The 22,288-nt window shown below is 38.8% G+C and overlaps 1 protein-coding gene and 2 long non-coding RNA genes across 12 annotated transcripts; 2 read left to right on the top strand and 1 right to left on the bottom strand.

Moving 5' to 3' along the window:
* Window positions 1-64: 64 nt before the first annotated feature.
* Window positions 65-17,582, bottom strand: LOC111251725 (sodium/potassium/calcium exchanger 5-like). 6 transcript variants are annotated; one of them, XM_086990308.1, is made up of 11 exons: window positions 16,777-17,582; window positions 13,778-13,798; window positions 7,845-8,104; window positions 7,445-7,651; window positions 7,101-7,201; window positions 6,745-6,932; window positions 5,294-5,433; window positions 4,340-4,435; window positions 2,821-3,114; window positions 2,167-2,400; window positions 65-1,982 (listed from the first exon to the last, which is right to left on the bottom strand). In XM_086990308.1, exons 1-11 carry the CDS (start codon window positions 16,794-16,796, stop codon window positions 1,783-1,785), a joined length of 1,761 nt encoding a protein of 586 aa, XP_086846434.1. In that variant the 5' UTR covers window positions 16,797-17,582; the 3' UTR covers window positions 65-1,782. The 6 variants fall into 6 exon arrangements, with proteins under 6 accessions (XP_086846434.1, XP_022664358.1, XP_086846435.1 ...); XM_022808623.2 differs by lacking the exon at window positions 13,778-13,798; XM_086990309.1 differs by lacking the exon at window positions 16,777-17,582 and having other exon boundaries at window positions 13,677-13,798.
* Window positions 11,987-14,629, top strand: LOC147755608 (uncharacterized). 5 transcript variants are annotated; one of them, XR_015328476.1, is made up of 4 exons: window positions 11,987-12,190; window positions 12,495-13,337; window positions 13,598-13,684; window positions 14,277-14,629. It is a non-coding gene; the product is annotated as an uncharacterized LOC147755608 (long non-coding RNA). The 5 variants fall into 5 exon arrangements; XR_015328478.1 differs by lacking the exon at window positions 14,277-14,629 and having other exon boundaries at window positions 12,495-12,828; window positions 13,196-13,337; window positions 13,598-14,240; XR_015328479.1 differs by lacking the exon at window positions 14,277-14,629 and having other exon boundaries at window positions 12,495-12,828; window positions 13,184-13,337; window positions 13,598-14,240.
* Window positions 17,583-17,623: 41 nt separating the features above from the next.
* Window positions 17,624-21,140, top strand: LOC147755607 (uncharacterized). Its single transcript, XR_015328480.1, has 3 exons — window positions 17,624-18,228; window positions 18,945-19,185; window positions 21,023-21,140. It is a non-coding gene; the product is annotated as an uncharacterized LOC147755607 (long non-coding RNA).
* The last annotated feature ends 1,148 nt before the right edge of the window (window positions 21,141-22,288 follow it).

The following is a 22,288-nucleotide window of genomic DNA, read 5'->3' as shown; positions in this document are numbered from 1 at the left end:
AACTATAACCACTGACAGTATAATACTTACTAACTCGATATCTGTTCAAGGAGGCACGCGCATCTGACTTTAAAACGTCAAACAAAACGTAGATTTATTTTCGTGAGTATGCTTTAAAATAATAAAGAATTATATAATAGTTGAAAGTAAATTGCACGAACTCTAGTCATTTAGACAACATGTTAACAAGGCACGCTTGGCGGCACAGGTGATTCCGAAGAATGTAATAGTTGCTTGCCATGAAGACAGATAACGTCAATAAGTAAATGCAATAACTCTGTGCAAATGTACATATGTTAAACTTACTGGGGAAAAAAAATCCGCTTCTTATAATATTAGTTATCATTATTTATCTGCTTTTTCTTATTATTATAACCTTTTTCTATATCGATTTCTACTGCTGTATAAAGCTTTTGATATAGATCCGTTATTTAATGACTTTCTGTACAATGGCTGGTCGCAGCACCACTTCATTGTGTCATTCACTCATCTTGGTCCTATTACATTTAAAACGAGCATCGTTTGTATTAATATATTACCTTTACTGTTATTGTTGTTACTGTCGTAATTATATCCACGTTGTAACAGGACTGGTAGATATTCGCGCTTTCCAACTAGAAGTAGGTCTAAAATCTACAAAGATTGTACGTTTTGATCTAGTTGATTAGGATATTAGTCGCCCCGTCCAGCAGAATGGAATCACATCACATTCATATTGTACTACCAAAATAATTTAGACATTTTGTGTTTCTTTTTTTTGTGACCGGTATAAGGCTCACTGTCTGTTTCCCTTCACGTATCTGCCTTCGTTGTATTATTACTTTTATTCAGTCATTTTTTACTTAGTGTAAGAAAACAGAGTAATCATTGTATTGATTCTTGTGTCGGCAAAATCTATCATCCGATTGGATCACCCAGTATGTTTTGTTGTAGTTTTCTTCTTTAAAAGTGTACTCGGCCGCTTCGAAGAGCACATATTCACAACTAGCACATCACAATCAGCTTAAAATAATAATTATAATCAAATTTTGTTGTTTTAAAACATTGAATCACACATTCTAGTTTCCTCAACACAAACAAATTGCAGTGACTGCACACACCATAACCCCGCTAAATGAACTCTTTTCAAGGTGAGAGCGACGAAAAGGAAATATGCGGCCTTGCTGTTGTCTTCACTTTCCTTCTTTCAGAAAACCCTATTGACTTCGTTTATTATTCCGTATTGACTGTTAGGACTAGCCAGCTAAATCGCTTCATTACAAACGCACTTCCGTTAAGTGTTCCTTGCAGTTCTACGGAAAAGGTAGAACCTGTAAAACTTTTGTTCAACTGAATTTTTGTCGTATGTAGGTAGTCCTATAATCTCCGTTAAACCTTTTATTTTCATCATGTCGTAAATGAACCGCGTTTATTTTGTATCTGATACAATTTTACATTTAAAATTTCCCCGTTAAAACTTTTTTCGTTTTAACGGTAAATCAAATTATGATCCACGAGCGCATCACCGGGGGCCAGTACGTTGTAGGACTAGCTACTGCGCATTCGGAGCTCGCCTCAAAAAGCCACGTTGAAGGTTGTTGATCACGTTACTTGCACAATTCTACACATATGTGTTATTCACTCAGAGGGCGCGAATCTCTCGAGACTATTGTGCATGCTAGCTTGGTTACACTAACAAAATGGTAACATGTCGGCTGTAGGTTTTACCATCAACATCCAACAGAACAATATTCTGTGTGTTGATTCCTCTATGCAAAATGACATGGGCATGACGGTTTTCGCTCAATAGTCACTGCCGCACGAGGGAGGGTTGGAATCGTCGAAAACGTTGAGCTGATACATACACGAGATAACCATAAAAATAAGATACCACAGAAGAAGGATTACACCGTATGTCCTGTTCATTTTCCAACGGGTAGCATACGTCAAAGCTGGCACGAGGAAAACAGTGAAAAGTACGCAGGCTGTTGAGTAAATCAGACCTAAAGGTGGTACAGGCATGAACAAAAACAACAGTCAAATGTAAGAAAGATTTTGAACTAGATAGGATATCAAGTCAGTGGCAAATAGGTCCATAGACATAACCCCCAGCAGCGCAGCCTTTTGAATTTCTACCATTATTATTTCATTATGTCTCGTCCTCAAAATATTCGAGCTTATCCTCACCTGAACTCTGTAATTCAACGGTGGTGCCAGGTTTGATGAGAATAGTCTGAATGAACCAAGGAAACCCAAGACCGACCAACACTTCAAAAATGTTTGTTCCTAAAATATAGCATACGGCCATGTCTCCGTAGCCTTTACGTACGACGAGAACGGCGGCCATAACGTCGGGAAGTGTGACCGAAACTGACAGAAAAGTAAGTCCCAATACGCTGTCGGGAATGCCGAACGTAAAACCTGTTAAGAAACAAAGTGTGTTACAAAAGCGAACGAGGATATTTTTTTTATGAGGTTCATTAGTGCACACCAACTCAGAAAGAGTTGGTTAGCCGTACTGGGTCTGTTTTAACTGTATGGATATGGCCCATTAGGCTTTCACAACCTCAAACAGCGAAACATGGCCTACAGGACTTAGTATTTTCCTTAATCTTTCTAATAATTAGTAAATTGATCTTCGATTCAGAATTGTGCTAAAAGGATAATTAGAGCAGACCTATTTGGATATATATATATATATATATATATATATATATATATATGTGGATATAATCGTTTGGTGAGGTTTATCTTAGTGACTAAATGGGGCGAAGAGCAAAATAAAGCCAAATATTTCAATCTCTATCATGTAGTATTATGCTAGCTATAATTTTTACCCACCAATGATAGCCATCATCCAGACAAGAATATAGGAGAAGGCTGCAATGAATCCGCCAGATAGAATGAACGTGACGAGGTAGTACTTTTCATAACCAGGTTTTTTACAGTTAGGAATGAGGAATGAAAGAACATAAGAAAACGGCTTCGTTACAACGTAGAATATCTTTCGTGGTATATTCAGGTTTTCCCAGGCCTTCGGGTCGATTACAGGCTCATCGATCACCAATTCCGCGCTGCCTGCACCGCCATTTTGCGCGTTCATTGTAGCCTCAAATTGTTTCAGTGTATTTGCGTCTATAAGGCAGATAGAGAATGTTTACCGTTTGATAAAATTGGAACTTACGTTGAACCGATACCTAGGCCAGCCACCACCGTAAACTATTTCAAGAGTTTTAAAAGGATCAGACAAGATATTTGTGATTATCTACACGTATCCAAAAAATCCTACTCTTGCTCCGAGATGGCCTTGCATGACAGAAATATGCTTTCCTTAGGTCGGGAAAGAGCCATTGTTCTATGTTCAAGATGCGAAGTACAATCTGTAGCTGTTACATGGTGCTACATCGTTACAATATTCAGTGCGTTCCTGAAATTTGATATATGGAGAAACGTGACGCATATGGGACAGGGGCTACATATTCCAGTCTGTTTTGTTCTAGCACGATGCCGATTTTAAATTCTAATATAATTAATTTTTTCGATAAATAATAATTAGATGCACACGGATCAGAAATTTAGTGCGATGCGTTATTGGATTTTTTAATGGTTTCAATTTTAAAAGGTGGGCTTATATGAAATTTTACATTTCGTCCATTTTTTACTAAATAATAAATAAACAAAATAACTACCAGTCCCAAAACTACGATTTCAAAGATAAACAAAGGAGGTGAGTTACATCTTATAAAAAATCAACTAAATGAACGTATCGTAGTTTCGCACATGTTGTTGTACCATATGTCGTTGTCGTTAAGAGCTTGTCACATGTAATTGTTTTTGAGAGAAATTTTAACGAATATATTGGCACAACGCATTGTTCGAACAAAACTATGTGGTCATTATATGTACCACTTCGTAAATAACCATAATTGTAAAACAGATTTGGCCATGAATAATTACTTTTTACTAGGACTGTGCATAACCACGATCGTTATACAGGCGTCAGTCCAATCAAGTTGGCATCTGAAAACAACGTGCTTACATTGCCGCTGTTCCTCCTCCCTTCTCAAGTAGCAGACAACTCGTTCGTCTGCTAGTAGTTGGCGTATTCAAAATGCGACTTCATACTTTGCGGCAGAATTTGACATGGATTACGGTAGATTGGCCTAACATAGAAATAAATTATTATAAAGCATCGGCTTCTTTAGCCATTATCAAGGCCCTTTTTATGGAAAAAAAAAAACATTAAGCTACGTCGAATGACTGACTGCTTCGAACGATATAATTACTAGCTCTTATGTCAGCATGCCTGCCATGTTAATTCGAATATTATCAGAGTATCATACATATCTTCTGCACTTACCCAATTTCGAAATGATATTGTGATCGTTGCTATCTTTGATTGTTTTCATCTCGTTCTCACTAAAGTGGGTATAGCTCTCGATCGTCGTAATTTCCGCTGACGCCATGAAATGCACGAAAAGTAAAAAAAATTGAGACGTGAAAATGTACTATTACTTTCTGCGGTAATTTTTAAATAAGTCCCCTCTAATCGGGACATTTGTTCTACCACATCCAAGGCCCAGTTGATCCTACCCTTAGTGTTGCTCTAACTGACCCTGATTTCAGTTCTGCTGTTTTTAAAACAGCAGCATTTATTTATCAATCGTGATGCTACTTTTTCAGATATAGGTAATTTCGTTTATCCATTTTCAATTTATCTATTATTGTACAAGCAGGCAAAGGAGAAAAGCTAGGCTGTTTGGAAAGGTAGACATAGAAATTGGTACGTTAGTAGATACTTTCATCCAAAAGGATATGCAACTAATTACTGTCGAAATCAGAAGTAATAGTGTTTATTTCGACACAGATTTGCATATAAATAGCTATTTTCACACTTAATTTTACCTCTGCAGTAGCTCTCTGTTGTTTTTGCCAAATGTGAATATTTTTCAAGTCAAAACAAACAAAAAGCTGGCTAGTGAATCCCATGCAGCGGCAATAAAAGTGATGGGACCCGTTGTACTTGAACTAAATGATACTCCGAACGATGTTCGCATAGCAGGTTCATTATTGGTTATAATAATAAATAAAATGCGACCACGTTTTCATACGCTTCTTTAAGAGTTGCATAGAAAGTCTCTTTTTTTTTTGCTTCTCATGAATATTTTTTCCCTAGAAAGATAATGAAGTTTGACATACGTAGAAGTTATCCAAAATCGTATATTTTATTATATTTAAAAAAACATAAGCTAAATTTATCTTAAATGGCAACCCTTGCGACCGAGAACATGAATTTAGAAATTACGAAACCTACCTGGTTGCCCCTTGCCTTCAATAGGGTCGTCAAAGTCCTGGATGCCGGTGATGGCCTTGAAAGCGCTTTCGAGTCTTCGATTGAATGCCATTACTAAGCCATAAGCCAAATAAGATAGCAGACAGATGAGAGCCTCAATCCTACAGTACGTATAAAATGAACATATACCGTGTGACAAATAAGTATTAAATTTTATGTCGCACTAAACTGACGAAAAAAGACGTAGGACATTTTCTCTTACTGTTTGTGCCTTTATTCCGCCCTTTAGTTTATGTGAGTACAATTGGCGGAAAAACGAAGCTAATAATATGCGAACTACAATATTCGCAGTTGTTGTTTGGGAGCCATCTTTGTTGAATACGTCAGACCATGTACTTCAGCTCTACAAATATCAAATATTATTGAAATTAATTCTAAATTATGAAAGAAGACAGATAGTATTTTTCATTGACCCTTATTGCCACCTGTATTGATTCAGTTCTTCCACTATATTGAAATGACAGATTTCACCCCATTCTCGACGCGATGGCTGAATAAGTTTGCTTTTCGACGTGGTCCGTAGTATTTTGCCAATCCAAATAGGACAATTAACGTTTCTGAGTGCAACCGTTCAGAGTGAGTGAACTTTCTATTCTTTAATTGGTTAAGCACCGATTACAGAGCTATTCAGCGTAATCAGCGTGCGTTCGTCTGCATGAAGACGGTCCATAACGTATATACTCTTTGCTTTATCAGAGAAGACACAGCAGATGGCTGCATTACCTAATTCAATTGCAAGCTGACAATGACAGCGCATCTTATTATATATACTACGGAAGCCCCACATCAAAGACGCCTAGCAGATTCGCCAACTTTCAGAAAAATAGCGGGCCGCATAGTAAGTTGAAACTACAATGGAAACGTACAGCTTATGCCTCTATCAGACCCGGCTTTGCATGCTTTATCCGAGATATGCATAGTTGAATCACGTTCATGGCCCACATCCATAACAAACTAAGTTGGGTCCCATCTAATTATTTGTCAGCCTTTTAAATTGAACGGATTTGGGCAAAATCTCGCGAAGAAAAGAAGCGCATTGTGCTATAATCAACGTAATATATGCGCATGCGATAGGTTATTCATTTCTCTCAGATTGCCTCGTTTGAACTATTAGTATTTTTCTTAGTAAAATGAACTCAACATTGTTCTCAGTGTATACTCTTTAAAAAAAGTTCAAACAATTACGAGCTCATTCAAAATTATTTTTCGGCTATGTAAATGTTGTGTACCGTACTGTAGGAGAAATCAGTTGCAAGATCAGAGGGCGGAAGATGCATGCAATATAGACAGTAAGGTGAATCCCTCTATAAATCGATCGTGTTTGGTCTGAAAAGTTTTTGATGAAAATGTAATTAGAAAGTATATTAGAATAAAGTCCCAAGTTATCTATGTGTGTATGTAAAATTACTAACCAGTCGATTTGGCTGTCCATGAGTGAACAAAGCACGATCACCATACAGAGAAGAAAGAAGAATGATGATCGATAAAGGGGCCACGCGTGAATCTCAACGGAACGTTTGGCAAAAAGGGCCGAAATTGATAGCACACCTGCACCATTGAGTACACCGGAACCGAGGGTTGTCGACAAACCCAGATCATTCTGTAGATTTTAAAGTAAATGAAAGCTGATTTTCGGAAGTTCAAACAGATACAGTATTATGGACGAAAATATATTATTTTCGTTAAGTTTGTTTAGTTAAGCTTGAAATTTGGAAGTTATTCAATGTTAGCGCTATGTTATACAGGGTAACTAAATTGGCAGTTATACCTCGACAACGTTGACTCCAATGATGGACGTCACCAGAGCAGGAATTGAACTCGCAGCAGCCATGAAAGTTCCCCCTGCCACATCAGGATCCACTTCCAGATCTATAATATCGAAAACAGGCGGACATCCCTATCTAGAGAAGATGATATAAAATATGGGAAAGCCGGGATATCAATTGATTCTCTGGCTCTTAAGAGCTTGATTGCCAATTCTCAGAATGTAGTCTTACCATTTAGACCTTTTTGATTACAAGGCTTACGGTTGATCGTTGGCGTTCTTTGTGAGCCAGCGCCACCAAACTAATTTATACATATATATATATATATATATATATATAAACTCACAATTAATAATGCAGTGCAGTGCTGGCACAAAGTACTCCTTACAGAGTACCGATATAATGAGAACCATTGAAATGGCAGTCGTGATGTGGACGATAATTCCTCCGTTTTCTCGTATCTTTGGAGTAATAATCGGACGTGGAAACTCTTCGATGGCAGCGGGGCCGCATTTTACTTCAGTTCCGTTAATTAGGATCGTATGGCGATGGCCTGTTCGGCAAGAAATAAAATATTTATAGAAGCTTGCCTTTATTCTATCAAATATAGTTTTACAAACATGTATGTAAATACACTACGTTCAATATGCTAAGCGGAAGTATATTCTTTAGTATAAAAATTTATAAATAAGACATTTAAAGCGATAGCTTACAATATTTTTGGTGACAGCTATATGCATACTTACGTGAAGATTGTACGTGCATGGTAACATTGTCGGAACTCTGGGCAATCGCCGTGATATGCCCATGGGCTTCCTTATGGTCTACGGCTCCCTGAGCCACCAAACCCAAACAACCGAAAAAGGTTACCAGGAGAAACAACGTTTGGAAGCTTCTTGGTGAAATATACTGAGCTGCGGACGCTACTGTTGAAAAAAGCAATCTGAATGCAGCAGCAAGACATCTGTGCAGCGGCCAATGGGTCCCGTAAGCTTTCATCCCGGCTCTGTTCCATTAAAGGTCGGCAGACGGTTCACCAGGTCCATATAAATAAGGAAAAACATGATTCCATTTATTTAGCTCACTGTCCTGAATGGAGTCATGCCTATAAAATCGTTTACTATGTAATTAAATGCTAATAGCATAGCTAATGCTAAATTGGTTGCTAAAAATTCAGGAACTTCGAATTATCCTGACACGTGAAAGTAAGGATCTGTGTTTCGACTTTACATGAAGGTCAGTTTCGACGAGAAGCGCTTAATGATTAGGTGGCGTAGAAAAAGTCATTGTAATCACGAATATGATTGACTTAAATGAGAATACTACACTACTTACAGATTAAAATTATATAATATCTGTACCAAATAGAGTTCAATGGAGCTACGTCATTACTATAGAAACAGACAGCTGAATTACTAATGAAGCCCAAAATTGAAGGTATGTCAGGGTCTTCCTTTAAACGCCGAATTTGCCTTAAAATTCCTTCATTTTCTTAATTATTTTCTTATTCAATTCTTACAATTTCACTGCAGTACAGAATCACGTTGCGTCATAGGCACTGATAAAGATAGCACACACATTCATGTAATTCTTCTGGAGGTTGTCAATCTACTTAGCTAACGTAATTATCCAGCTCAGGAAATAACGGACCAGGCGTCCTTTTGATTTTTTTTGGCAAGCTTTCCAGTGGCAAAATTGCCCCAAGTCGATTTTCGTGTTATTCCGTTGCTTCTTTACCAGACTCTCGAACAACCGTCTGTGGCTTCAAAACATAAAATGACACTTCGATAAATGCTGCAGTACCTGAGACTTATAATAATAAGGTACTTGTGCTTAACCACCGATTTCGTGCACACTGTAGCAACGTTCAGATTTATTGACTGTAGCATTCTACGTGATAGCAGAATCTTACGACAAGCCTGTCTGCAACACAAAAACATGTTAAATTTCTACAGAAACGCCTACATACGTTACAATAACAGTCTATGTGGTGACAGTCTGGTTCTACTTGCGAGTACTGCGCAGATCGTTTTCTCTGACAGGTATTCTTTTCACGTTTTGTCCAAAATCGCATTCTAAGTCTATTCTAATAATAGTCGGACATTGTCAACATAAACGGAGCCACCTCGGAATCAATATAACGATACGGAGCTCTAAATAGCCGATATCCGCTGTCGTTGTCCGACGCAGCGACCTTCGCACCTGTTCAAGTGAATCGTTACGAACTCTGATTTCTGTGATTCACTGCCTATTGGACCCACCGAGAAACTTCGCCGCGACAGAAATCCAGCTCTTGTTTTGTTCGTGCTGTTTGTCTTTTTTTAGTAAATAGAGAGAAGGCAGTAAACGAAGAGAAACTCAGCAACAAATAAAACACTCGAAAAAAAAAAGACAACAGAAAAATACTGATACATTCGGCAGGAACTAATCTTGACTAAGCCGTCTCCCCGGTGCTTCTCTTGCGGGCAGAGCAGGCCGCGTTGTGAACCAGCAGATACACATAGTCAGGCCAAAACTATAAATAAGAATTCACAGTGCAAGCACCGTCTTCAGAGCTTTCACAGTTCTATCACGTAAATATCTTCGATTCAAATGTTCCAGTGTCTTAATTTTAAGCGTCTAGACTGTATTGGAAAAAGCTGAATCGGCTGAAAGATTTATTTTCCTCACATTAAATAAACAAAAAAGTTATGAAAAGCTAACCTCCTAACCTTAGAGGTTACAGGCTCGACAATATCCTTTTCAGCAGCAAACAAAAACATTTGAAAATATAATACGTACCCTTTAAGCAGGAATACACAAGGCCGATAGTGCGAATAACTAGGAGCTTATCTTAGACAGTGACGCTATGTGTCATGGGTTAAGCTGATTTCTTGACGATGAAGTTAATTTTGTTTGATTGGGGGGTCAGGTTAGATCCTAGCAGACCAATTCTGGGGGTCTGAGTATGATTACTTTGGCTCAGCCCAAGAGTTCATTTAACGTTCTCACTGCTTGGGCTGATCGCCCAGGTAGAACACTTCTCATACGCTAAGTAGCAAACCAGGCGGTTTAAGTGGAAACTAAACTTTCATTTATCTTTCTATTATAGCTACACTTTTGTGAAGCCTAGAAAATTATTTAGTTATTAATTGAAATCTCTTAATTGATTATTTATAATAAATAGGGGCTGGATAAAGAAGATATTCGACTAACGAAAGCTGATTTTGCAACCCTCTATTACCTATTATTATAGGGCGGTACAGAGTGGAGCAGACATACACCTGATTCAAAGATAGCATGTGGTCTACAGAATAGAGGTGTATCTTCATCAATAGTAAAAGCCATTTCATCATTATGAGGGTGAAGTGTCAATTCTTGCGTTTCGATGGCCGATATTTAAAATTTGCGCGCGCGTGGGGAGTGAACGTAAGCAGTCGTGTTCAGTTATTATAAACCCATAGAACCGCTAATAGAAAACTATGTTTAAGGAAATTTTACAAATCCTTGAATCATATATTCCCAAAGACGAATTTAACTATTCATATCGCCCATAAATATATCTATGCTAGATTATTTCATATACTATAGTACATTAAGCTCGATGTGGACAAGTCCCCAAATCTAAGTACGTCAGGAATTTGTCCCCATCAAAAGGCGAAATAGGCCATGCTGGATTTATCTAGACCTTCTCCAATAGGCTAATCACACAAATAGTCATTTTTTACTGAATCCCGTGTTAGCTACTTTCTGCATAGCAGCGATTGGTAGCGATTAATATATAACCTTAGCAACCTGAAATTGGCGTGGAAAGCGTTACAGATCCGCCTATCTTTTAATCAGTCTCGTATGTTGCACTGTCCTCAGTGATATTCAGATAATACTTAACGTATACGGTTTTTGCTGGTTGTTGTATTAGTCTGAACCGATATTAGATAACAACATTAACATAAAAAAATATTATATTCCTGTGATCAATCTCGTTGATACTTAGCATATGATCCTTGAGCATTTTCATTAGCCTTGGAAAAGGAAGGATGATTTCAGAAGGTAGACATACGATATACACACGCTTATTTCAAAGATTTCCATATTCCTAACGGACAGATTCATTCATCAGAAAACCCGTTTCGTTTTCTCAGGTGTCAGGAACAAGAATAAAATGCGTGTAGTTACTTTTTCTCGAGATGTCATTGTCAAAACTTTAGTTGAACTTGAAAAATATAACTGGCCTACTGCTAGTTGTACTTAGTTACGCTTGAATTCAATAACGCTTTGTCGCAGAAAAAATAAACACACTAATTTACGTACTCGCAAACAATTGATATCTACTCCAACAGAACAAATGAAAAAAATACCATAGTGATGATCATAATAAAAATACATAAAACGAGCGCTCACTCGGTTCAGTTGATTTGTTTTTATTAGATAATACTATATAAGCCTGTAAAAAACGATAATCAAGCAAATTGTTGTTTACGGATCTCCATGGTCTGCCCGACAGATTTACTTTCATATCGCTGAATAAGACTCAGCTGTTTCGTGTGTGATAGCTTACCGAGTTTGCACTAATATCAATCAACCTGCCTCTGAATCAATCTCGCATAGTTTTTCCGCTTAAGCGAACTGTTTTACAGATGGTGTGGAGACACACAAAACGTACGTCTTTGCGGATCGTATTTACATGTTAGGCTACGAAACATGACAGGCGCTTCTACCTTGAGGCATAGGTAGACGATACCGAGAACTCTTCGGAGCACAGATATCTTCGTTCTGTTGCTGAACGTATTCCAACGTGGCACCGAACTGTATGAACACAAAGACACTGAATATCGTCACGGTCACATCATGTCATTACATCCGTCGCATGGAGAGCCCATTAGGGTGAAGGTACCATCCTCAGTCGATTCGACGAACTAAACAAACGTATCGCGTATATAGTACTAGACATAACCAAATATAAGTCTGCTGTGGAGGTCCTGGACGCTGTCACTCTATAAACGCAACAATCGAAGCTCTAGAGATTCGTCCATGGAAAAATACTCCTCAAAATCAATTGTAGTGTGTGCGAGTTATGCTTGAAATGGAAGATAATACTTCTAGTGCCTACTTGGTAAGTAAGTAAATAATAGGTTCTTAATAAATAAATACACACTACAAATTTTATTGATTATACATACAAGGGAAAAAGTGAGTATGTTGCTGCGTATGGTCCAGGTGTGCTCGATCAGCGATGACCAAAAACAAAACTTACATTTTGCAAATTCTAATCTATTTTATTGTTTTAACATATATATATGCGCTAGTCACTCAGGTGAATGACGGAGCCTATCAAACTGATAACGACAACAACAGTATACGATTACATGAGTCATACATTCTTCAACGTCGGAACTAAGTCCAGTTAAAACTTACAGAAATGGCGCATCTCCAAATGAAGTTCAGAAGTGAGTCTAAAGCCCTTCAGCCTCGAAGCCTTCCAGGCTGCCTGCGGACACTAATAGCCACCATCCATCAACGATTGAAGTACCTAGATTGTAAAGTTCACTAATTTATGCGAGAGTCACGGCGAGCTTCCGCCATCGACGGAACACCGATCAGAGACACAGAGGGAGGGCGAGCGAATGAAGTGAACAGGCCGTCAAATAACGGCGTTTATGGCGCTGACGGGCTGTGCTGTTGTTACGGCGTGTGGTCCTCTCACTTTTCGTTCTCACGATACGTAACAATTTTGGAGGGGGGAGCAATAAAGTGAGTAAATGGCTATGCTTGTTGTGACCAAATAGACTACACCTTCGTTTTGTTCATTTCCGTCAAATCAGTCACTGATTCTATGCGCTATCAACGTATTACAACTGTACCTGTCGCGCCAACTTTAAGGACTTTATCGACTAGTCTATCTAGATAAGTAATGGTCAGCTCTTAACAGTAAAATAAAAGAAATTGATTTTCAATTCTTGAGCAGCGGCAAACACAAGTCTCAAAATGGATGCTCGTACAAGCTAGCATAAAACAGACCATTAATATGCATTATAAAATTGTCATCGTCTTATTCAGCTAGTGTAGCCCTAGAATCCAACACAGACATCCAATATAGCTAAGCTAGGATTGTTTGTAGGCTGGCTAGGGAGTATCCATAGAGAACGTTGTCATTCTCTGCGGCCTTCACTGCCCATCCCGAAAGCACCTGTCACTAGGACAAAAGCCGAAAGTTCCCGCACGAGGTGAACTGCTTGCGTCGTCTGCCCGTCCCCTATGGGGTAATTATGAACGTGTACACATTTAATCTGTCCGCGTAAGACATCGTCAATATAATTTGACTCAAATATAGACGTTGATAGATGGTAAGTGACGTAATATTGGTTAAATAACTAGTTCTAGGGCAGGATTAACATTTAATTGAAGTCGTTTGCTATCTTCCAATACGATTTTACTTAAGCCTCAATTTAATTGTTTTTACTAAACTTTATCTAGTGTCGGTGTATTATCAAGATGTAATGAATTACCTATGTTTTTATAGGTATGATTCACGCCGTGGTCGATCTTATCAATCACCATCTACGGGACACGATTTTTGAAACAGCGAAATCGAAGCTCACCTCAAATAGTAAATCAGATTGGATAAGTACCGTTCAGAAGCAATCTATAGTTATGTAGAATCCTATACACGAGAACTCAGCCCCTACGAATGTCCACTCACAATGAGAGGTTCCGCTTGCACCTGTATAGAGCAAAAAAGCGTTCTTTTTTATAGAGACGCTGGTTTAAATCGGTCGCTAATTTACGACTTAATTGAAATGGGTATACGTTGGCTTACCATATAGGCGACACGACCCTTCGACCAAAAACAACACGTATTTGTCAACGAGACGAATTATATTATGGTATTGATATATAACAGAAGTCTTGATACCAGTTAGCTTTCGGGACGTACGAGTAATGTTTGTGATATAGAAGGGTAACCCAGACAATTCAAAGACTAATTTCTCATGTGGCGTACTTAGATTTTTCCTACTTGCTCAGTTACGAGGCTACTATCGTTTTTCGAAAGCCTATCAGTGTTGACCTTGTATCCGCTGTACACTTTATACATACACACAGTCTAGCGACAATTGATATACATCATAACACTGAATAAATAATTTGCACCGTTAGAGTCTCGAGTAGCTGTGTACTTTTTTTGTTTTTGCGGAATAAAGGAGCGAGTACTATACGATCCAGCCATCGATGTGTGTCTATGCGCCGATATCATTGTCATTCAAAATGCCTGCCGTTTTGCCAAAAGGTCACATGTTAAACACGGGATCAGATCGAATGCTGCGAATCTCGCGTGCATCGCTCTGGCTCCAAACGAGCACGCTCGCCCAACCGTACAGATACCAACAGATATGAAGACACGTATGAATGTACGTAGAGAAATTAAGCCATTTTTAAATTGTCAATTCGGTTCGAGGTCTCATGTGTGTGAAGTATATATTTTCAATTGGAGTTTATGCTGGCTGCGCTTCAACAGAAAATTAATATAATTGGATGTATTGGTCATCATGTTAGCTACAGGCAAAATGGAAAAAGGATGCTAAAAAAGCAATACTAGCAAAAACCATTATGTAACTGAGTAAGATTTTCTTTCAGATGATGCGAACTAAATTCGAACGAGGTCCATCTATACGAAAAATAATACTCGTCACGACCGCGGACCAGTCCAATGTTCCTAACCTATCTATACTATTCGCTAGCAGACGGCTTAAGGCCAATTCAAATCGACCTTGGTGCTTTCGATCGAAGAGTGTAGCTAGCTCAGTTGACGCTCGTCCTTTCAAACTTGTTTAGAACTTTTTCTTTCTAGATTGTGTCCTACAATCTAGAAAGAAAAAGTTTCGCAACCCGTTTAAATCAGATCCGTCTTACATATATGTACAGTAGATAGAATGCAATAAGGTCTACAATCATTTTGTTGGCCACACGTAAGATTTGATGACGTTACAGGCAGATTTGCTCTAGTAGGCGCATCTATGTATCGAAAGCTGTGCGTTACGATCATGGTATGTGCATCGACGCACACGTGTTAGCTGGTTCAACGTGTAACAGGCGTGACCCCAATAAATTGCAGGGCCGACTTAATTAACGCGATTTAAATCCGGTCGTAGATAGCATCACACTCTTGTTGCTGGTAATAAAGATAAAGCGACCGATATCACCTCCAGTAGGCCAGTAATGGGACACATGTAATGCAAGCGTCTCGTAGAGACAACTATTGCACCGAAGCAGAGGTACTGTAATTACCGGCATCTTATCGTTGTCTATGCTCTGGCCTAGTTGGATAATTGACCCTTTCTATTAATCTAGTATTTTATTCGACTCGTCGTTATTGACGTTGTGTCCTAGTAAGGCCTGACGAGGACTTACGTTGAGCGAAGTCAAGCCTGCGGAATGGACTGTTAATTTAAGTCAACTAATCTAAGAGTAAAAAAGTGAGACTTTAACGTCGTTAGGTGCCTCATTTCAACTCCTATGATATTTAATTGCGTCATATAATCTTTGTTTGAACAAACTTAAACAAGCCCAATACGATATTGAGAACAATAATAACAAAATATAATTAAAGTTAACCAAATAGAACACCATACACACGATGTTTGGATAACTTAGCTATCAATTGAGGATTGGCTTAGCTGATACATAGATGATCGTATGTAAATGAAAAACTCTTGATTGATTGGGTAACGGTAGCCAACCGTCACGGTAAGTGCTATGTGGCTATTGGAATTATACCGTTTGTGATTTTTAAAACTGCAGTGTACTAGATGGTTGAAAATCAGTTTTCTGCCTAAGCAAAATGCAGAAACGCCGAAAAAACCACCAAGGCCAAAAAAGGTCGATCTCAATATTTGTCATTGAGCAGCATATTTCCTGTCTTGAATCTCTATAGGACTCTTATTTTAAACGAATGAATAATCACATGTGCCTATGATTAAATACGCTGTATAGGAAGGCAACCGGAAAATGGCAGCTACAGCTCACTCGTAGCGGTTAGCACCAGTAAGGATGAGTAATTCAAATGTAGACTTCTTTTTTTTTTTTGTTTTTTTTTTATGGAAGTTATAGCATCCAGGCTCATGGCAAATGAGAAACATATGTTGATATTTGATAAAGGTAAGGAATGCCATAAAGCAATTGAGTGGATTAAGAAAAAACAGACATCCTATTAAATTAGGTTATCAGACAAAGTTTTTCTCAGTCGAAAACCGGTTATGATGTCCTCCATATAGGCACCACTTGTAGCTGCTTCGCACACTTAATAAATGGCTGTGAATTTCTTCTAACGAGAAGATCGCTCGAAACATGTTCTATCATTGCAAATGAACTAAGTTAGGAAAAACCACATGTGGCCGAAACGGTGCAGCACCGCAGTATAAGAATACGCGATGCTCCGTAACATTCGAAACTTCATTAAATGATCTGGCTTCTAATTTAACTTCTTCTGATAAAAGGGGTAATTTTTCGCTTTTTTTAGCAATTTTATAGGACATAGATGCTCATAATTTTACTATCCGTGCAGTGGAACTTACGAAATTACGTGCAGTAAGTAATAATCGTCCACATTGTTTTACTGAAAACTAGACCCAGTAACGATGCTAAGCAGCCGCTCACCTCAAATCATTTTTATGACGCACAGCGTCAGCCCATCGGCAAACTCACCTTTGGCAGCGACGAGCCATGAAAGGTGTCCTAACCTCCTCAAGCTTGCGGTTCTCCAGTAAACCTCTAGTCCTAAAAATTTATCTCACTATAATCGCTGCCACCCATCAAAGTGAACTTTGGGTCTTGCTCTTGGCATAAGGCCGACAAAGATGACCAACACGCTATGATGGCGTACACTGCACAGTTTAGTAAAAACTTAAAACTTCTTGATTAATCTTGGATCTTCCGTGGCCCTTCTGTCGCATAAGCCCTCCTAGTGCGATATCACCTAAGTTGTCGTTATGGCTTTTGTCCTTCTTGTACACCAAATGTTAGCGCTGCATTTGCTAGTTAGAGATCTGCACACGACAAATCGACATGTAATCGAAAAAATTTTTTCCGAGGAAAACCTCGTCGTCTTCCGTCTTGTAAGCTGCCCGATCCGCGCTAAATTTCACACGACCCTCACAGGGGTGCACCCCTGACGAAAACGCTTCTAGGCAATACAGTCAGTCAACCAAGTTTGCTGGAATGTGAATGTCAACCTGAGATGTCGCACAGACCTCCAGAGAGAAAATCCAGTGGCTTGCGGGGAGAAAGGAGGCTCACTAGTGCACGCGGTCAGGCAGGTAGACAGGACACAATGCACGGAGCGTAACTGCTCCAATAGAAACCACTTGTTATTGTTGTAGGCTGACGTGACGAAATATGAATACGCCTCTATCTGTGCGCGTTTGTGCGAGTGTACATCTGCGTTTGTTCCCTATCTACGCTTGTGGCTTGTGTGGTCTGTTGGAGGACAAGACGAGCTCGGAGTCTGTCTTGACCAATGCCTGGACGATGAGCTATACTACAGGCACCGCGGCGAGGAGCACGTCACCACACGGGGAAAGGGGGAAAATGTGGCCATTGTTGTCCCCATCAATAGCAAAGATGATAGAAACGCCTGTCGTTACCACTATTGTCTACGACGGCAGACAAACACGAAATGATACTGCTACTGTTGGTGCGGCAGAAGTCCAACGCAGCATCGTGGGGTCTTGGCCAGAAGGCGTGGGCTACCAAGAGAGTTGGTTTAGGAGCAGGTAGATAAGCAGAAGGATTAAGTTAAACGAAGCGCTAGAAGCTAAGATGCTCATGTTATTCTATTGCCATTACTACTCAGTGACTAACGTAGGGCTTGAGCAGGTGGCGGAGTCGGGCTGTAAAAGGAATATAGATGTCAAGGACACCGGCACGTATGGCAACATGATCTGGCAGTTGCTATAGGAATAAGACCCAGTGACACCGGGAAAGATACCCTTTATTCGGGACGGGATATAGCAGAACTTATACTACTAGAAAAAGTGCTACTATTGAGAAAAGTATATACGAAACCAAAAATAGGGGCACGTGTCCATAGTGCAAATGTGTGACAGTGAACGAAGGCAACAATCGTGAGTCGTATGGTTTGCTAAATGCTTCGACCTGGTGGGTAAACTTTGCCCGGTGTGCAAAAAACACGATAACTGAAAGTAACTATCTAATAATTGGACAAGGATGCTGAAACCTATCCAACAGATAGGTTCCTATTTTTAGCTAGGACGCATTCTTATTTATAAAACACTCACGCTGGAAGATGCTTTCACGTTCTCTGAAAAGACAGTAACTTCCGAAGTGCAGAAACAGCGACGCTGATACATCGAAGCAAACTAATCAACCATACACATATGAATTTTGAGAATACATCTGATCAATCTGCCAAGACAAAGGGTTTAGTAAAATCAGGCAGAATAACGATCAGCCTTTTCGAGCTCAATATTTGCCCTTTCGGCTGTACGTCGCTCTAAATAAATATACAAATTCAATCAAAAAAAAAAACTTGCGGCTTTTATTGTAAGAAAGACTGTGCCATAACATCAGTTTATCTTTGTATAAATTCGATTATCTGTAAGAATACTAATCCGATACAAAAAAACGATCCGCCTAAGCAACCATATCTTAAACCTATGTGGATTAGCAGCAAGAAGTGCTCGTCCTATTGAGGCATGTTTGGATTTAAGGGTATTCAAAACCATCTAAAAATAGATAAACATTTCAACCAACGTGCACGCTTTTTTACTATCGACCAAATAGTTATTTCGGGTGTCAATAATACCTTATAACTAGTGACTATTTTTGTATTGGTTGTGTGATCACATATGTAGATCGCGCCATGCACCGGATATACGTTTTGAGGAGGCGGATATCTAAAAGGAAAATATCCAGTCTGGTTTCACCAGGGTCATTATGACATTTGCAAAAATCGATGGCACGAAATATCCCACCAGATATTCAGGATTGATTCCGCAATATGAGACTGCTTCAATGCCACCTTTGACTACCCCAGCCCCGAAGACATCTCCTGCCCCAGAATTAGGGCGATGTAGACTGAAGTCTTGACGACAGGTAAATGCTAAACGTATGTAAAAACATATCTGAACATAACAGACTTACTGCTGAAGCAATTTCGAGACAATTTATGTTTTTAAAGCAGCTGCTAAAAAACGTACACGATTTAATTGATAAGTTTGCGGCAAAAATTCCTTGTCGGACCTCAAGATTATATGAAATAGATATGTTAGCTGTTTCTACAGAACTCACTGTTTATGTATGTAACATTAGTTATTATTTTCAACGCTTATCACGTTTGTTCTTTGTTGGATGGAATTCAGCGTTTACTATAAACATTAGATTATTTGCATTTGTTTACTTTTTACAAGAGCTCGAGAGCGAATAAACCGAGGCAGAAACGGGAATATGAAGCGGTTGGTTATTCTGTTACAATTTCATATCGTTATGATATTTTCGTTAAAGATTCCTAGTTCCGTAAACAACAGGTTATTTATACAAAATAATAGTTTGGCCTAAAGCGTCAAGATAAAGAAATAAAGAACATATTCGTTATAGAGATAAGTCGAAACGTCGCTAAGATGCCCAATGAATCCCATAGTGACTTTGAAAGGAAACTAGATACGGGACCCAGGATGGATGTCCCCTAACTGGGAAGCGTCAATATTTCTAATCAAGTCAATGAACTACATTTAATTATTATCCATTTATCAATGCTGGGAAAGTGCTGCTGTGAATACAAACATTTTCATTGACAAATATCTTACAAGTGATAGTCAGCGATCAATGGCGGCATCTTTTGTCGCCAGCGAAACACCGGAAAGATTAAACTTAATTTCGAGATAAAACTAGATTATTAATTAAAAAAAAAAAAGCAAACAAATATGGAATTAGAGTGAGTTGGACAATGCGATGGTAATAGTTAGAGGCTTTTCCGGGCAGGCTTGGGAAATAAAAAAGAAAAGCAAACGTAATATTTGTAAATTTAAACAGAACGTCCATCACGAATGAACAGAGTCTCTTGTTGTGGTTCGGATAATATAGCCAGAATATTTACTAATTCATCTTTGGCAAATTTCGTAACGAGTGGTAAAATGCCTTTTGTCAGTGAAGGAATAGGCCCGCGATTGCCATAGACGTGCACCCTCTCAAAAATAGACCAGTAAGCGCGACGAGGTCAGCATGACACCATTGATGAAAATAGAATGGTTAATTAAAAATAAATATTACGTGTTTACATTAACAACTGATCTAGCAAATGACTGACATGATGCCCCGTTCTGGAAACAAATCTTTTACACTATTATACAGATAAAAAACCTATCCTCAATCCAATCCCTAAAAAATCACACTTTTCCGAGATGGTATACTTCTATGAGAAGCTAAGTATTATGTAGAACTACTGCCCCACTCGTCAAAAGTTCTGGAAAAGCGTCCATCATTAACACCATCACAACCACCAGCTGCTACTAGTTGAAAAATTAACTTAAGAACTCGCCATAGTCGAAACTTACTTATTCGTAGGCTTGAATCAATATATATTTGTTATTAGCTAAAATAGTTCCGCAACAGCAGAAAAATTAGGCTTATAGAGTATCTACCCACAACTAACCCCTACAGGTTAGCTTGACTAGCTTACATTCATAGCCAATCAGTGTATCCATATTCATCTAACGATTAAATTAAGCATAAATAAAAATATTCAATAGATGGTCCATTAGACGCTAAACTTAAACGATCCACTACGAACAAGGCTAACTTACATATTTACGGTTGAAATGAAGCAGAAGCACGCAATGATATTGGTCAGCTGTAAGAAATACTTTATACGTTACGCAAAAAATCCTATGCCGCAGACTGAACTCAGGTCTCTTTGAATGTTTCGTGTATCTAGACCCAGGCTCAGGGGCTTCTTCGCGAACGGAATCTGGAGTCGTTTCTGATATATTTCTCCAAGGAGTCAGGTCGGTTTTTTATCAGAAATAAACTCGAACGATATTAATCGTTAGCTACTAATTGTCCAATATTTACTGGATATTGATATTGATTTTTGATAAAATCGTAAAGCTAAGATAACACTAAAGTTCAATTATGACCGTCTAACTTTTGCAGAACACTGTTGTTTATGTGCCGTAGAATTCCCGAACATGACTCATTTTTAGCCTTTATATAAGGCCATCTTGCGTTGCAACATTATGCATAATTTTACTTTTGATTGAAGTGTCTGTGAAAACATATGTGAAGTTCCCACGCCTATACGGCGATTGTAGGAAAGAGGAAACGTGTAGTCCTTCGTGCCATTATCAATTGCGGTGCCTCAGTATCTATCCACATAGCGAAAATATAACCGAGATCGCGGCAAAATAATTAACTGTGACCAAACATAGTACTTTGAATCTCAACCGGCTATTCAACTATACGAACTTACAATGCTGTGGCATCATCTATCTATACACATCTTGCTTATGAATTGTACATAATAAGACCTTTGGTTCAATTTCTTGGTAGCTACGGATATTTCTTATTATTAGGGCTTTTTCTTCGCAAAGTTATCCTTGGGTCGAAAGCACCTGTGAGCAAGTTTGAGCCCCTGTGCCCCGAAGAGATAGCTTGCAGTAGATAGCTATGATGTTTTTACCCCCCCCCCCCCTCCCCCCGATAAAAATGATATAGATCGTATAGGCTTTTGTTTGTTAATCTGAAAATGCTACAAAAACGCATAGTGAACACGTCAACGTTTTGACGGCGAAGCGAAGGCCACCAATTGCGATGTGCTACTTCCTGACATCATTTCGTCTAGGCCAGCCATAATAAACATAAAATTCTCATATAGACATAAAAAAGAAAAACTGTGGATACAGAATGCAGCGTCTCTTTTAGAAACCTACCCCCATCTTCAGTGGCTATTATCAGTGTACGATAGTATATAGAATATTCCACGATTCTTTGGGCATTGTAATAAATACCAAAGGGGAAGAAGCGGGAAAAATGTGTGTGCAATATATACAAGTGTCAAACTGTGTTTTCAGATAGGTCTGAATAGATGGCATTTCTGTGTACTGCCATCGAAGATAATTCGAGGTGATGGTGATACTCGATATAACCTCACAACATAGTAAAGGCTTACGCTCGCAGTAGATTGACATTAATAAGAATTCAG

Source organism: Varroa destructor, unplaced genomic scaffold (assembly GCF_002443255.2).
Source record: "Varroa destructor unplaced genomic scaffold, Vdes_3.0 BEIS01000005.1, whole genome shotgun sequence".
Classification (NCBI taxonomy): domain Eukaryota; kingdom Metazoa; phylum Arthropoda; class Arachnida; order Mesostigmata; family Varroidae; genus Varroa; species Varroa destructor.
The sequence above is the reverse complement of the archived record's forward strand: the minus strand, read 5'-3'. Positions and strand labels throughout refer to the sequence as shown.

What these genes read in the sequence shown, in the direction of transcription:
- LOC111251725 (XM_086990308.1), bottom strand. Translation starts at nt 16,796, where the DNA reads ATGGCTCGTCGCTGCCAAAG. An exon ending in TGCAAGCGGAACCTCTCATT is followed by an intron (nt 8,105 to 13,777) that starts GTGAGTGGACAT and finishes TTAATGGAACAG; the next exon opens with AGCCGGGATGAAAGCTTACG. An exon ending in TGAAGGCAAGGGGCAACCAG is followed by an intron (nt 4,436 to 5,293) that starts GTAGGTTTCGTA and finishes TCATGGCGTCAG; the next exon opens with CGGAAATTACGACGATCGAG.